Source organism: Balaenoptera borealis (assembly GCF_965194805.1).
Source record: "Balaenoptera borealis genome assembly, chromosome: 5".
NCBI classification, from domain to species: domain Eukaryota; kingdom Metazoa; phylum Chordata; class Mammalia; order Artiodactyla; family Balaenopteridae; genus Balaenoptera; species Balaenoptera borealis.
This window is the reverse complement of record NC_138862.1, coordinates 137,615,884-137,633,016: the sequence shown is the minus strand read 5'-3', so window position 1 is coordinate 137,633,016 and position 17,133 is coordinate 137,615,884. Positions and strand designations below refer to the sequence as shown.

Sequence of the window (17,133 nt, the reverse complement as noted above, 5' to 3'; positions counted from 1 at the left end):
TTTAGAGGCTTTCTCTCGCGAGTTGGTCTCTGAAGAGATTGCCAGGCTTGCAGCTTTGATAATAAATTTTACATTATAAGTTTTATTGTGGCATTATGGAATCTGAGAGAAATTTCATAAAGCTGCACTCAGTAGCCTCAACTGTTGACAAATGATTCTTGATGTTTAGTTTGGTACCAGACACAGGGAATATAGGTCTGCTTCCTTTATTCAAACTCAGTAAATGGTTTGGGACAATTAATTTCCAATTGTTTCCCGGTAGGGCAGATTTACTTGTATATTAATGAGGCACAGGTGTTGGGCCCCTGGTGTCTGCATGCCTGGGAGGCATATTTCAGTTGTTTATCTCCTCAGCCATAGGTACGGGCGGCAGGGTACTCAAGCTTGCCTTTCACAGTTTTTACAGTGAGGCTTTTTAATTTTTTTGATGTTTTTTTCACATTTGCCTGCACCTGTTAAAATTTTAAAACTGATCGTGTGGAAAGAAGTTGCAGAGATTTCAATAGTAAATAGTACTAAAAACTAAAGAAAGTAGTGTTCTATATAACTGCCCAGCTTGACATGAAAGAAAAATGAGTTGATTTAATGAGATATTTCAGGTGAGAAGCCAATACGATCAATGGCCCACTTTTTGGTTGTGTATTTTTGGAGCAGGTATATCTTTGTCAATGGCTAAAGCAGTCATATACTTATATTAATATTCATTTCTTTCTTGTTGATTCACTGAACTGCAGTACCATCATTTTAGAGGCAGTGGAATAGCCTCCATAGACATTATGAATTTCAGTAGCTGGCATAATTATAGCGATCTACATATTCATTAAATCTACTAAAGAACTCTGTCCAAAAAGACAGCCATGCGTTCAGAAACAGTACACAAATAAATATATACGTTTTAAAAGTTGCATTTCTGAGACTTATTTAAAATTAAATTCCTGTAGCAGTCCTCTCCAAGCAGAGAATTTTAACAAAAGGATCCCCACGCTTTGGTTTCTTGCATCTAGGAAAGAATGGGAAGAACTATTTGTAAACAACAATTACCTGGCAACAATAAGGCAGAAGGGGATTAATGGGCAGCTGAGAAGCAGCAGGTTCCGCAGCATTTGCTGGAAGGTAAGAAGAAAATATTTATTTACAGTTTGTGGTTGCAGTATATCAACACATTACCTGGTGCCCCGGAAGATCACCCATGCGGGGGATCACTGAATTTTCCAAGAGACTTCACTCTCGAGGTTTTGGCTATCCAGGTTTATCTTTCATAGGACATTTGCTAATAAGGTTGAACCACCTCAGTCCTGGATAACCGGCGATGGTGAAGGAGTCATTTGAAATAACGGTCTTTTCATCCTATTTGATGGCGTGGAACTCAAGCAACGCCTTCCGGGTCCCCAGAGGCACTTGCAGAAATCCTTGCTGCTGGAAGGGGGTGTGCGTGCGTGTGAATGTTTCCAGGCTCCTGTTATATCAAGTGCCGTCATGTGGCCACCCTCCCTTTTTTCTTCACAAATAACAGGTGGAAAAGATTTTCCGTATTTTTTGTCCTAGAAGCACCGAGAGAAGGGCAGCAAGAAGGAGAAGTGGAGGGAGATTAGGTCAGTCTCCTTCCAGAGAAAGCCCATCGGTCACCACATGAATGATGATGAGCTAGAGTATCTCTTTCATCGCTTGGAAATCTGTCCCTTTTTGTTCTCTCAAAGTGAATCAATTTAGATTGAGACTCACTTTTAAAATGACTTCTCTTGAAAGTTGTTTAGGATTCATCTGCACAAGTTCAGCATACGGAGCCTGCAAGTGAAGACAGTAAGGAACACATAATGTAGTAGACAGTTTGAAATTTAATTATTTAGATTTAATAGTCGAAGTGCATTTTTCTTGCGTTTGGTGCAGGCAGTGGAGGCAGGGGTTGTGCTGCTCGGCTGTTTGTACCAGGAGGTTTGGGCCCACCCCCAACTACTTGTTGTTGAACTTCTTAAGTCTCCTTCATTCGCTAAAAATAAACTCAAACCCAGATTTTTTTTAATGTTGTATTAAGCTAAATTAAATCAAATTTGTCTTTTTAAGAATGCTTGTTATTTTCATAAGCTGACTGCTAGTTGTAAATTACGTTTTCTGCTGTAGAAGGAACGGCTTCAGTGCTCAGGCTGTGTCCTCAGATTGTTCCTCTCTGTCCTTTACCTGCGTGTTTGAAGACAGACCTGAAACCTTGAAACTACAAATTGGACCTTGCGCCTGTTAATACACCCCAGCAGCCCCCCTTAATATAAGAATGTAAAACAGAATTGTACTTGAACCTCAATGAATTTTTCTTGTTCACTTTTATTATAAATGTGGAGGGGGAGGTTGATTCCATCTTGTGATGTAGCTTTTGGGATCTTGTTCTTTGGCCTTTGTTCACTTTTGGAATTGTCCAAATTTATATATTTCTTAAATACCCCCAAATATAATTGACTGAGGATTGGAATGGTAACATGAATAGGAATATCTTCTTCAGTTTTCAGGTGGTGCCATTTGCCATAGTTTGATATTTTACTTCTCAGGATTTTTATAAAAGTTTCCTTTTTTTTTTTTTTTTTTTTTGACAGCTCTTTCTTTGTGTTCTTCCTCAAGATAAAAGTCAGTGGATAAATAGAATTAAAGAATTAAGAGCATGGTATAGCAACGTTAAAGAAATAGTAAGTTGTACTTTAATTAATGGAATTGTTTTCTTAAGTATGCTTTGGAGTCCAGTAGCCTCTGATCTTTGCATTTGTGTTTTCTCTCTTTCTTTCCCAGCACATCACAAACCCGAGGAAGGTTGTTGGCCAGCAAGACTTGATGATCAATAATCCCCTTTCCCAGGATGAAGGGGTAAAGTCTGTCTTTATTCATATCTCAACCGCTTTTGCCCATAAGAGTATGCTTATGTCTTGTTATCCATCACCACGAAAGCAGTGTTATTCCACACCAATTATTATTATTTTTTTACCCCGCGTGTTATACCGCCTAAAACCAGATGGCCTTTATTCCGTGCTGTGTATGGACAGTGTTGTAGGAAGCCAGTGGTCTATTTCTGGGGAAGGGCACTGCCAAGAAGAGGCCCCAGGGGTCTGCAAGAGCCGAGGGTCAGAGAGAAGAGCACGAAGATGAGGGTAGAACTGTCCTCCCAGGGTCGCAGGGGGGAGCGGGAAGGCTGCGGAGAGCCTCCCTTCCTGACAAAGGTAGAGAAGGCTTCACCTGGGAGGACCAGGTCACACGAAGGAAAGCAACTGTTTGTAGTGAATATGTGAACAAGTTTTTAAAGATCACGAAAAAGATCGGGCCCACGAGGAGTAATTACTACCTCAGAGGTATTGATTGTGTAACTGCTTCAGTTGCTGCTCTAATTCCTATTTCCGTGTTAACGAACTCTTCTTTTTCTCTATTTTCTACATAACATTAACATTTCTTTTTCCTGATACATGTAATTATTCTAATATAGTCTGTGGTATAGCAGCATGAAATATGAAACAATTTTTAAAACTTTAAGTTCACATTTTAAGAAGTACATAAAAATCTATTTGATTATAAAACCAGAGCCTAATAGAAAATGTTACATTATCTTTCTTAGTGCGTTGGCAGTTCAGGTCAGGTTCAAGTGTGACCGCTTGGCCAATGGGCCTCCTCTAATCCAGGCGGACCTTTTTGTTGTTGTAGGGGTAGCAGCAGATGTATAGCAATAAAAGTATCATTCACTTTAAACAGATAGTAGAAAATTTTAAATGTACACAGTAATATCACTGGAAAAGTTGATGTTAGAATAAGGATGTGTTTCTGAGATTAAAGTAGATTTTAATAAAAATTTTTCCAGGTTCAGGTTTGCTATCTGCAATGTAAAATCATAACTCAGAGAGGGATAAATTTAATCATTTAATTATTAAATTGAGATCATGAAAGTCAAGCAAAGTTGTGGTATTATTTTAAATAGGTTGCTTTCCTTATTTCAGAGTCTTTGGAACAAATTCTTCCAGGATAAAGAACTTCGGTCAATGATTGAACAAGATGTCAAAAGAACGTATGTAGAACTACTTACAGGTTACTTTCAGTAATTCAAACTGGCATTACCTCTTTGCAGTTTTAGTAAAATATACAATCTTAATTGAATGCAGTATTCTACTTGTGTTAACAGTTATTTGGGCCACAGTTTGATAATAATAATTACTTTCTATTCTTAAAGTATAGATTTTTGTGTTCCCTTTGTCAAAGTAAATTACATTTATAATATTAAAATAATATGTAAATACTTAACTATTTAAATCAGTTTTTCAGTTCCCAATGATTATTTGAAGTCATGTGCGCTGATTAAGGTTATATTTTATAGTATTAATACTGGTTTTGCTAAAAAAAATTATCTTTTGCTTTACACCTTTGAATCCCTTTCTAATCAAATTACTTTTTAAATGACAACTATTATTTTTACCCCCCCTTATTTCTCGTCCTCTTGACACCATTCAGGTTTGCAAACAACTCTGTCTACTCAATATTTATTATATGAAGATTGGTTCTTTATTTAGCATGTAGTTAATGTCTATAACTTTTATATATTGGACCTCATCTTTTTGGGTCATGTAGTGAGAATTACATGGAATTTGTGTAGGAAGAGCCCAGGGTAAGTTCTAGCAATGTATGCTATAATCCTGGGCAAATTAATTTCAACAAACATCGTTCGCCCTTAGGTGTCTGTTTCCGTAAAACAAGGATAAGAGTAACCACCTCAAGGGATTGTTATAGATTAACATGTTGATAATGGTAGTAAATTAGATGTGTTTATACTTTAAACTGCGAACTACATAAAGGTTAGTAAATTTGAGTTCATCATTGGGATTTGGGACTAGCCAGGTATGTGCAGAGTCCTGAATCCACTGCTTCCTTCCAGGTCCTCCTACGACTCTGCTTGTCTGCCCCACTCCTGGTTCAAGTCCTGCTCCCCTAGTGCAATGTCAGGGCCACTGGCTCTCTGACATTCATCTCTTTCCAGGTCCCAAACAGAATAATCAGATGACACGGCCTTTTATAAGGTTATACTACATATTTAACAAATGAGATTTTCTATTTTAAAATGGAAACAATTCAGAGGAGTCATGGGTTCAGAGAAGAACAAAACCATAGCTAACTGGCCGTGATGGTGGGTTGGAGGTGTGAGGTAGGGATCATTTTGATGAGCTTGCTTAGGACTGGGGACTAAGCAGTGATAGGGAAGCTACCCTCCAGTGTCAGGTGGTGGTGCTGGATCGCTAGTAGGTGCTTTCAGAAGGCAGAATGCTGCTGTACTGGTTCCCGGGAGGCACTCAGTAAATGTCTTTTGGGTAAAACAAAAGGGTGAATTTCCTCACCAGTCATTTAGGGAGCCAGCTGGGTCATCAGTGGCAATAAAACAGACCTCATAAAAGCAAAAGGCACGGTATATATTGCTAACCAAGCAGTCAAAGTATCTGTTTTGGAAAATGCCAGGCAGTTATCTTAGAAAACTTGACAGCTTCTGTTTAAGAAGGGTTTTAGTCAGTGTCCTCTACTGTTACCAAATGGAAGTGGACATGCCATGGCACTGGGGCAGAGTCACACACTAGCGGCCACATGGGCCAGATTGGCCAAAAGAAATAGGAAAAAAAAGAGGAAGGCAAAGAAAAAAAGTTGGATGGCCAAACCAAGCAGGAAGTGGCGTTGGGAGCCTCTTCATCATTTTGGTTCCTTAGCTCAAACGTTTCTGCTTTGCTGTGTGAGAAAATGTTATTTCTCAAAAGCTATATTCTTGTAACTATTTGGTTTTATATTTTCTATGTATTTTTCTTATAAATACGTATGTGTGTATGCGTGTAACACGCATACATGGCTATTTTTGTTTTCCCTTATGATTTGTCTTCACTGGTGCATTTTAGTTAAGTTGGCAAACCCGAGATGCAGGGAAGGCTGCTAGGAGGCCTATAGTTCATAGCCTGGGAGGGGGAGGTTGCAGACCTGCTTCCCCAGAAGGCTCTCCCAATGGCTCTCCCCTACATTTAGAGGAAGTCTCCTTGCCATCTGTGTATAAATTTGGGGACAGGTAACTTAGCTTGTAAGGTAAGGGTGTCCGTCTTATTTTAAAGCCACCAAATTGCCTAATAAAAGCTGAATAACTTGAATAATTTTACTGCTTTAAGCAATACACCCTCTTTATTTATTTATTTATTTATTTTATTTTATTTTAAACAAATTTCATTTATTTATTTTTTGGACGCGTGGCACATGGGATCCTAGTTCCCTGACCAGGGATCCCATCCATGCCCCCTGCATTGAAAGCGCAGAGTCTTAGCCACTGGACTGCCAGGGAGGTCCCGATACACTCTCTTTAGAAGGCACTACGTGATCTCAAATGCATGGTTTTCAATCCAGTCAGTACAGCAGCTCATAGAGCAACAGGAGAAGAAAGGGAGACACACAGCTCAGTGAATGTTACACGGTGTTACTCGTTCACTAGCATCTGTGAGGGAATTTGGTGTTCTTTGAGTGTATATTTTGCTGAATGTCTCCTCTGTTTCAGGCCTGTCCTTTCCCTGCGGGAACAGGGTGGTGAGTGAGACAGACAAGGGCCTGCCATCACAGGATGTACATTTCAGGGTGGGGTGCTGGGGAGTGAGACAGTGTGCCCGTCTAGATGAAGGGGGTGATGGTAGAGGGTGGTGATTGCTGTGAAGAAATCAAGCAGGATAATAGGACAGCTAGACGGGTGGCTGCTTTAAGAGCAGTCATCGGCAACGGCATCTCTGAGAAGACGACATGTGAGCTGAGAAGTGACACATTTTAAAAAGCCAGCCATGTGAAGATGTAGGGGAAGCCCATTCCAGGCAGAGGGGGCAGCTGGTGCCGAGTCCGCAGTGAAAGTGGGCTGAGGGTTCAGAGAAACTGAAGGGAGGCCGCGGTGGCTGGAGGCGGGTGATTGCAGTAGGGAGGCCTGAGAGGTGGTCCTGCCGGCCACAGTGAGGAGTTTGGGTTTGGTCCCACTTGGAGGATACTGAGCAGGGGTATGAGGTCTGAGAAGAGAATTCTGGCTGCCACGCAGTGGGGTGAAGGTGGACGTGAGCACGGCAGCTGGGAGGGCAGCCAGGAGTTGGTTGCCGTGTCCCAAGTTCAGTGGTGTCGGTGACATAGACTGAAGATGAAGATGGGAGGAGATGAGGTGAGGACATACATTTTATATTTTAAAATACAAATTAGGTGTCATTATTTGTAGCTTTCTCACATTCCTCGGTTCTATTCCACTGTTACTAGTCTGTTTTGGGTCCTTTTTACCTCTTACCTGGAGTTTCTTACTTGTTTAACTGTTTTCTTTGGATCTGTTAACTTTCTCTTCCAGTCCAGCCCACGTGTTACAGCCTTGTTTTCCCAAAGCACATTTCTAGTCGTGCTCCTACTTGCCTAATCTAAGACCTTCTGCGACTCTCTGTGGTTTGCAGAAGATGTACTTAACCCAGACTCCCAAACACACACACAGTTCCCTTTTAGGGCTTTCCAGTTACCTTTCTGTTATTGATTTCTCGTTTAATTTCACTGTGGTCTGTGGGCAGACACTGTATGATTTCTCTTCTGTCAAATTTGTTAAAGTGTGTTTTATGGTTCAGAATGGGATCTATCTCTGTGAACATTCCATGTGAGCTGGAGGAGAATGTGTACCCAGCTGTTGTTGGATAAAGTGGTCTGTAGATGTCAGTTAGATCCAGTTGATTGATGACGTTGCTGAGTTCAACTCGGTCCTTACTGGTTTTCTGCCTGCCAGGCCTGTCCATTTCTGTTAGAGGGGTGTTGAAGTTGCCAACCGTGATAGTGGATTCTTTTATTTCTCTTTCCGGTTTTATCGGGTTTTGCCTTGCATAGTGTGATGCTCTCTTACTAGGTGCATACCTGTTAAGGGTTGTATGCCTTCTTGGAGAATTGATCCCTTTATCATTATACAGTGTCCTTTCTTATCTTTTAACTAGTGTTAGCATGGTATGTTGTTCTCCATCTATTTACTTTTAATCTACATGTGTTGTTCTATTTAAAGTGGTTTCTTAAAGGCAACGTATAGTTGGGTCTTGTTTTTTTGATCCACTCTGACAATGTCTGTCTTTTAATTGGTGCGTTTAGGTGGTCTACATTGATGTTCAAAGTGATTACTGATATAGTTGGATTATTATCTGTCATATTTGTTACTGTTTTCTATTCATTACCTTGTTCTTTATTCCTATTTTTGTCTTCTACTCTTTTCCACCTTTCATAGTTTTAATTGAGCATTTTAGGTTATTCCATTTTCTCTCCTTTCTTAGCATGTTGGTTATACTTCTTTTACTTTTTTCTTAGTAGTTACCTGGGATTTTGCAATATACATTTCAGCAAACCCACTTTCAAATTACACTCTACCACTTCAAAGATAGTGTCAGTGCCTTATAATAGCAAAATAATTCTAATTCCTCCCTGCTGTCCCTTGTATGATTTCTGTCATTCATTTCACTTATACATAAGCATATGTAAGCATATGTATCCATATGTATATATACGCACAGGCATGCATAATTGAATACATTGTTGGTATTATTATTTTAAACAAATTGTTATCTGTTATGTCAGTTAAGAGCAAGAAAAAAGAAAGTTTTTATTTTACCTTTATTCCTTCTTAACACTCTTCCTTTATGTAGATCAGAGTCAGAAATTATTTTCCTTTTTTCTAAAGAACTTTTAAAATAATTTCTTGTAAGGCAAGTCTACTGACAGATTCTCACAATTTTTGCTTGTCTGAGAAAGTCTTTATTTCTCCTTCACTTTTGAAGGGTAATTTTGCGAGATACAGAATTCTAAGTTGGTGGGTTTCTTGCCTTTCAACACTTTAAATATTTCAGTTCACACTTTTCTGTCTTGCATGGTTTCTGAGGAGAAGTTGGATGTAATTCCTTATTCCTATGTAGGTAAGATGTTTCCCCCCTCCTTTGAGGACTTTATCTTTGATTTTCAGCAGTTTGCAAATGATATACCTAGGTGTCATTCTTTTGGCGTTTATCCTGCTTGCTGGTCTCTGAGCTTCCTGGTTCTGTGGTTTGGTAGCTGACATTAATTGGGGGAATTTCTCAGTTATTATTTCAAATAGTTCTCCTGTTCCTTTTTCTCTCTCTTCTCCTTCTGATATTTCCATGACGTGTATGTTACACCTTTTATGGCTGTCCCACAGTCTTTGGGTGTTCTCTTCTATTTTTTTGTCTCTGTTTTCTTTGCTTTTCAGTTGTTGAGGATTCTATTGAGATATCCTCTGGTGCAGATTCTTTTCTCAGCTGTGTCCAGTCTACTAAGGAGCCCATTAAAGGCATTCTTCATTTCTCTTACAGTGTTTTTGTATGTCTAGAATTTCTTTTTGGTTCTTGCTTAGGATTTCCATCTTTGGCTTACATCGCCTGTCTGTTCTTGCATGCTGTCTACTTTATCCACTAGAGCCCTGAGCATGTTAATCATACTTGTTTTAAATTCCTGATTTCCTAATTCCAGCATCCTTGCTTTCTTTGGTTCTGATGTTTGCTCTGTCTCTTCGAATCGTTTGTTTGTTTTTTGCTTTTTGTTATGCCTTGTAATGTTTGTTGTTGTTGTTTTATGATAGCCAGACATGATGTACTGGCTGAAGGAACTGCTGTAAGTAGGTCGTTAGTAATGTGGTGATAAGGTGAGGGGAGAGGGGAAGTGTTCTTTAGACTTACGACCAGTCTTTTAGGGATGTGCCTCTGGACTGTGCCCTTCACAAGTGTTTCTCAGGTCCCCCTCCCCACCTAGATGGGACAGGATGGCAGAGGGGGTTGGAGTTGGGTATTTGCCTTTCCCCAGGTCAGTTAGGGTCTGATGGTATCCCAGCAGGTTAGGCTCTGGTTAACTAGTCTTCCCTGCAGGCAGGCCTTGTTAAGAAGAGCAGAGTGCTCTATTCAGATTGCCCCCTTTTCCCCTCCCCTGTTGGACGCTGAGGGCATTTTTCTCTGATACTTACTGTGGGAACCTGGTCGAGCTCCTGGAAGTAAGTCTCACAGTATTGTGTGGGCCTCCCTGTGATGGGGTTTTCCTGGAGTTTTTGAACTCTCAGAGCTGTCCAGTGAGCTTCTAGCAATCTGTCAATTACAGTTCAGGTTTTCCTTCCCCAGCACTGGTTCCTGCCAGGGGTTTTGCTTGTGAGTCTTTGTTCTGGTAAGGGTGGCTCCCTGTATTTGCCTGTCTGTCTCTCCAATCTTGGGGACAGCGGTTTGCCCTGTGTCCTCGCCTCTCTTGGGAATCCAAGAAGAGCTGTTGATTTCTCAGTCTGCTCAGCTTTTTACTTGTTGTTAGGATAGAGTAGTGAAGTCCAAGCTACTTATATGCAGAACCAGAAAGCTGACGTCCCTCCAGAATTCTCTTTTAGACCAGTGCTCTGGCATTGTTTCCGGCACAGGTTTTTGCTTTCCATTTGCATTCCTCAGCTGCTCCTCTGCTGGGATTACACTTCCCCCCACTGCTCCCTGTTGGGGTCCTGACAGCTCATCCTTCAAGGCCTGAGTTCATCACCACCCTGTTCATGAAGCATGTTCCAGTCTTCACAACTGGAAATAATTTGTGCCGATTCTGTGTGCCAGTGGCATTTTCTTAATAACTCTGTGATAATGTTACTTAAGTTTGTTTCGTCTTATATTTATTTAGACCTGCCAATGTATTCAATCTGCCAATGTGTTCGATACATTTATATTAATCTCCTTGGCACTGCAGATGCCAAGACAAATATGGCATGGGCCCTTAAGAAGCTCAAAGTCTAATAGAGAAAGCAGACCTAAAAAAAGTTACAGTGCAAAATAGCAATACTGTGATGGAAAGAGTATGCACAGGAGCTCTGGTGTCAGCCCAGGTCTCATCTTTCAGACCTAATGGTAACCCCTGGAGGGCATGGACCAAATCTTACTTCTGTCACACTGTGCAGAGTCAGGGTTATGCTTATTAATAAACGCTCTTTGATGGTGAATCTTATCACTGATGATCGGTATTGTTCAATTTTAGTAATAACAGTCTCTAACATTTTCAATCTTCAGAAACATAAACACACTTAAAAAAATACTTTTGTCAGCCTTCTAGTCTGAGTTTAAACAAGATAATTGCGTCTCGTGAGCTGTGTTGTTGCCATCATTATTGAATGTATTCGATCTGAATATGTCACTGTATTAAATGTCATCTCCTCTTTCAACTAATTTTAATATTCTTTTCTTTTACTAACTCTTTTTTGCCTCAAAGGGTTTTGTATTCATTTCAATTAATTGTTCCTTATCTCAACCTAATGAGATTGTTACTGTTCTCATTTTTATTACTGAATGAAAAAAAAACAGCTGAAAATCAAAAGGTAAATCAAGTAGCTTCCAATTTACAGCATTTCTAATTCAGAACTTGAATCGTCCATTCTGAACCAATTTTGCCATGCTTCAAAGGCTGTAACATTAAATGAAATTCAGTATTATTTAAAATGATGGGAAATATTGAGTTCAGGATAAAAGATCATTTCCATATTAGATACCAAAGAAGTCTGTTATTTGGTCTATCAAGGTCTATTCTAAAAGTATATTTATAGTGTCTATAACATCATTTGCAAATTAACATATTTATAAGCTATTGCCAAACATATTTATAAGCTATGGCCCGTCTTTTCTTCAAATGCGTTCTCCCTCTCTCCTGAATTACATGATTAAAATTCTTTAACTTACTTTTATTATTGTAATGGTGCCTATGTTTAACAGTCGATCTGACTGCCTGTCGGGTTTCCTGGTCGTTGTCTTCAGCTTCTGGTCTTTCATGTTTCTGTTTATTGTAGGGTTCTTGGGGTTGGCAGTTCAGGCAGCTCACTCATAGTTCATTCCGCTCTGTCCCACTTGAATCTCCATGACATGGTTAGATCTTTAATGATCCAGCCTTCTCATTTGATGCTCCCTTTCATTTATATTTCCCATATGGGCCAAGCTTTAGATGTAATCTATTTCAGCAAACTTTCTTTCCTCAATTTTTTTTTATCTTGTCATTTGATATTTTGTGGATTCATTAATAATTGCTAACATTTTCTCTTTAAAACAACAGATGTAAAAATTCCTAATGTTGAGCATTTTTCCACACCATTTTTTTTTTTTTTCTGTTAAAAAAAAAAAAGAAGGAAACAAGATGGCGGAGTAGAAGGATATGCTCTCACTGTCTCTTGCGAGAACCCCAGAATCACAACTAGCTGCTGGACAGTCATCGATAGGAAGACACTGGAACTCACCAAAAAAGATACCCCACATCCAAAGACAAAGGAGAAGCCACAGTGAGACGGTAGGAAGGGTGCAATCACAGCAAAATCAAATCCCATAACTGCTAGTTGGGCGACTCACAAACTGGAGAACACTTATACCACAGAAGTCCACCCACTGGAGTGAAGGTTCTGAACCCACATCAGGCTTTCCAACCTGGGGGTCCGGCAACGGGAGGAGGAATTCCTAGAGAATCAGACTTTGAAGGCTAGTGGGATTTGATTGCAGAACTTCGACAGGACTGGGGGAAACAGAGACTCCACTCTTGGAGGGCACACACAAAGTAGTGTGTGCATCGGGACCCAGGGGAAGGAGCAGTGACCCTGGGGGAGACTGAACCAGACCTACCTGCTAGTGTTGGAGGGTCTCCTGCAGAGGCGGGGGGTGGCTGTGGCTCACCGTGGGGACAAGGACACTGGCAGCAGAAGTTCTGGGAAGTACTCCTTGGCATGAGCCCTCCCAGAGTCTGTCATTACCCCACCAAAGAGCCCAGGTAGGCTCCAGTGTTGGGTTGCCTCAGGCCAAACAACCAACAGGGAGGGAAGCCAGCCCCACCTATCAGCAGTCAAGTGGATTAAAGTTTTACTGAGCTCTGCCCACCAGAGCAACAGTCAGCTCTACCCACCACCAGTGCCTCCCATCAGGAAACTTGCACAAGCCTCTTAGATAGCCTCTTCCACCAGAGGGCAGACAGCAGAAGCAAGAAGAACAACAGTCCTACAGCCTGTGGAACAAAAACCACATTCACAGAAAGATAGACAAGATGAAAAGGCAGAGGGCTATGTACCAGATGAAGGAACAAGATGAAACCCCAGAAAAACAACTAAATGAAGTGGAGATAGGCAACCTTCCAGAAAAAGAATTCAGAATAATGATAGTGAAGATGATTCAGGACCTCGGAAAAAGAATGGAGGCAAAGATCGAGAATGAAAACTACACTAGAAGGAATCAATAGCAGAATAACTGAGGCAGAAGAACGGATAAGTGACCTGGAAGACAGAATGGTGGAATTCACTGCTGCAGAACAGAATAAAGAAAAAAGAGTGAAAATAAATGAAGACAGCCTAAGAGACCTCTGGGACAACATTAAACACAACAACATTCGCATTATACGGGTCCCAGAAGGAGAAGAGAGAGAGAAAGGACCTGAGAAAATATTTGAAGAGATTATAGTCGAAAACTTCCCTAACATGGGGAAGGAAATAGCCACCCAAGTCCAGGAAACACAGAGTCCCATACAGGGTAAACCCAAGGAGAAACACGCTAAGACACATAGTAATCAAACTGGCAAAAATTAAAGACAAAGAAAAATTATTGAAAGCAGCAAGGGAAAAACGACAAGTAACATACAAGGGAACTCCCATAAGGTTAACAGCTGATTTCTCAGCAGAAACTCTACAAGCCAGAAGGGAGTGGCATGATATACTTAAAGTGATGAAAGGGAAGTACCTACAAACAAGATTACTCTACCCAGCAAGGATCTCATTCAGATTCGATGGAGAAATCAAAAGCTTTATAGACAAGCAAAAGCTAAGAGAATTCAGCACCACCAAACCAGCTCTACAACAAATGCTAAAGGAACTTCTCTAAGTGGGAAACACAAGAGAAGAAAAAGACCTACAAAAACAAACCCAAAACAATTAAGAAAATGGTAATAGGAACATATGTGTTGATAATTACCTTAAACATGAATTTAAGGACGTTTAACCAACCAAAAGACACAGGCTCGCTGAATGGATACAAAAACAAGACCCATATATATGCTGTCTACAAGAGACCTAGGGACACATACAGACTGAAAGTGAGGGGATGGAAAAAGATATTCCATGCAAATAGAAATCAAAAGAAAGCTGGAGTAGCAATACTCATATCAGATAAAATAGACTTTAAAATAAAGAATGTTACAAGAGACAAGGAAGGACACTACATAATGATCAAGGGCTCAATCCAAGAAGAAGATATAACAATTATAAATATATATGCACCCAACATAGGAGGACCTCAATACATAAGGCAACTGCTAACAGCTATAAAAGAGGAAATCGACAGTAACACAGTAATAGTGGGGGACATTAACACCTCACTTACACCAATGGACAGATCATCCAAAATGAAAATAAATAAGGAAACAGAAGCTTTAAATGACACAATAGAACAGATAGATTAATTGATATTTATAGGACATTCCATCCAAAAACAGCAGATTACACTTTCCTCTCAAGTGCGCATGGAACATTCTCCAGGATAAATCACATCTGGGTCACAAATCAAGCCTCAGTAAATTTAAGAAAATTGAAATCATATCAAGCATCTTTTCTGACCACAATGCTCTGAGATTAGAAATGAATTACAGGGAAAAAAAACGTAAAAAACACAAACACATGGAGGCTAAACGATACATTACTAAATAACCAAGAGATCACTGAAGAAATCAAAGAGGAAATCAAAAAATACCTAGAGACAAATGACAATGAAAACACAATGATCCAAAGCCTGTGGGATGCAGCAAAAGCAGTCCTAAGAAGGAAGTTTATAGCTATACAAGCCTACCTCAAGAAACAAGAAAAATCTCAAATAAACAATCTAACCTTACACCTAAAGGAACTAGGGAAAGAAGAACAAACAAAACCCACAGTTAGCAGAAGGAAAGAAATCATAAAGCTCAGAGAAGAAGTAAATGAAATAGAAACAAAGAAAACGATAGCAAAGATCAATAAAACTAAAAGCTGGTTCTTTGAGAAGATAAAACTGATAAACCATTAGCCAGACTCATCAAGAAAAAGAGAGAGAGGACTCAAATCAATAAAATCAGAAATGAAAAAGAAGTTACAACAGACACCACAGAAATACAAAGTGTCGTAAGAGACTACTACAAGCAACTCTATGCCAATAACATGGACAACCTGGAAGAAATGGACAAATTCTTTGAAAGTTTTACCTTCCAAGACTGAACCAGGAAGAAATAGAAAATATGAACAAACCAATCACAAGTAATGAAGTTGAAACTGTGATTAAAAATCTTCCAACAAACAAAAGTCCAGGACCAGATGGCTTCACAGGTGAATTCTGTCAAACATTTAGAGAAGAGCTAACACCCATCCTTCTCAAACTCTTACAAAAAATTGCAGAGGAAGGAACACTCCCAAACTCAGTCTATGAGGCCAACATCATCCTGATACCAAAACCAGACAAAGATACTACAAAAAAAGAAAATTACAGACCAATATCACTGATGAATATAGATGCAAAAATCCTCAACAGAATACTAGCAAACAGAATCCAGCAACACATTAAAAGGATCATACACCATTATCAAGTGGGATTTATCCCAGGGATGCAAGGATTCTGCAATATACGCAAATCAATCAATGTGGTACACCATATTAACACACTGAAGAATAAAAACCATGTGATCGTATCAGTAGATGCAGAAAAAGCTTTTGACAAAATTCAACACCCATTTATGATAAAATCTCTCCAGAAAGTGGGCATAGAGGGAACCTACCTCAACATAATAAAGGCCATATACGACAAAGCCACAGCAAACATCATTCTCAACGGTGAAAAACTGAAAGCATTTCCTCTAAGATCAGGAACAAGACAAGGATGCCCACTTTCATCACTATTATTCAACATAGTTTTGGAAGTCCTAGCCACAGCAATCAGAGAAGAAAAAGAAATAAAAGGAATACAAATTGGAAAAGAAGAAGTAACACTGTCGCTCTTTGCAGATGACATGATACTATACATAGAGAATCCTAAAGATGCCACCAGAAAACTACTAGAGCTAATCAATGAATTTGGTAAAGTTGCAGGATACAAACTTAATGCACAGAAATCTCTTGCATTCCTATATGCTAATGATGAAAAATCTGAAAGAGAAATTAAGGAAACACTCCCATTTACCATTGCAAAAAAAGGAATAAAATACCTAGGAATATACCTACCTAGGGAGACAAAAGACCTGTATGCAGAAAACTATAAGACACTGATGAAAGAAATTAAAGATGATACCAACAGATGGAGAGATATACCATGTTCTTGGATTGGAAGAATCAATATTGTGAAAATGACTAACTACCCAAAGCAATCTACAGATTCAGTGCAATCCCTGTCAAATTACCAATGGCATTTTTTACAGAACTAGAACAAAAAATCTTAAAATTTGTATGGAGACACAAAAGACCCCGAATAGCCAAAGCAGTCTTGAGGGAAAAAAACAGAGCTGGAGGAATCAGACTCCCTGACTTCAGACTATACTACAGAGCTACAGTAATCAAGACAATATGGTACTGGCACAAAAACAGAAACATAGATCAATGGAAAAGATAGAAAGCCCAGAGATAAACCCACGCACCTATGGTCAACTAATCTATGACAAAGGAGGCAAAGATATACAATGGAGAAAAGACAATCTCTTCAATAAGTGGTGCTGGGAAAACTGGACAGCTACATGTAAAAGAATGAAATTAGAACACTCCCTAACACCATACACAAAAATAAACTCAAAATGGATTAGAGACTGAAATGTAAGACCGGACACTATAAAACTGTTAGAGGAAAACATATGAAGAACACTCTTTGACATAAATCACAGCAAGATCTTTTTTGATCCACCTCCTAGAGTAATGGAAATAAAAACAAAAATAAACAAATGGGACCTAATGAAACTTAAAAGCTTTTGCACAACAAAGGAAACCATAAACAAGACGAAAAGACAACCCTCAGAATGGGAGAAAATATTTGCAAATGAATCAGCGGACAAAGGATTAATCTCTAAAATATATAAACAGCTCATGCAGCTCAATATTAAAGAAACAAACAACCCAATCCAAAAATGGGC

General features: G+C 39.5%; 1 protein-coding gene across 20 annotated transcripts in view; it reads left to right on the top strand.

Annotated features, from left to right (window-relative positions):
• The window catches only part of TBC1D5 (TBC1 domain family member 5), a 530,543-nt gene that overhangs the window by 278,565 nt on the left and 234,845 nt on the right, over positions 1–17,133 (top strand). For 19 of the 20 annotated variants that reach the window (XM_082392668.1, XM_082392665.1, XM_082392670.1 and 16 more), the window contains 4 exons: positions 1,005–1,113; positions 2,583–2,672; positions 2,773–2,847; positions 3,963–4,030. In XM_082392668.1, coding sequence (XP_082248794.1) covers positions 1,005–1,113; positions 2,583–2,672; positions 2,773–2,847; positions 3,963–4,030 — 342 coding nt within the window. The remainder of the gene's footprint in view (positions 1–1,004; positions 1,114–2,582; positions 2,673–2,772; positions 2,848–3,962; positions 4,031–17,133) is intronic. The other variant, XM_082392674.1, reaches the window with a different exon arrangement.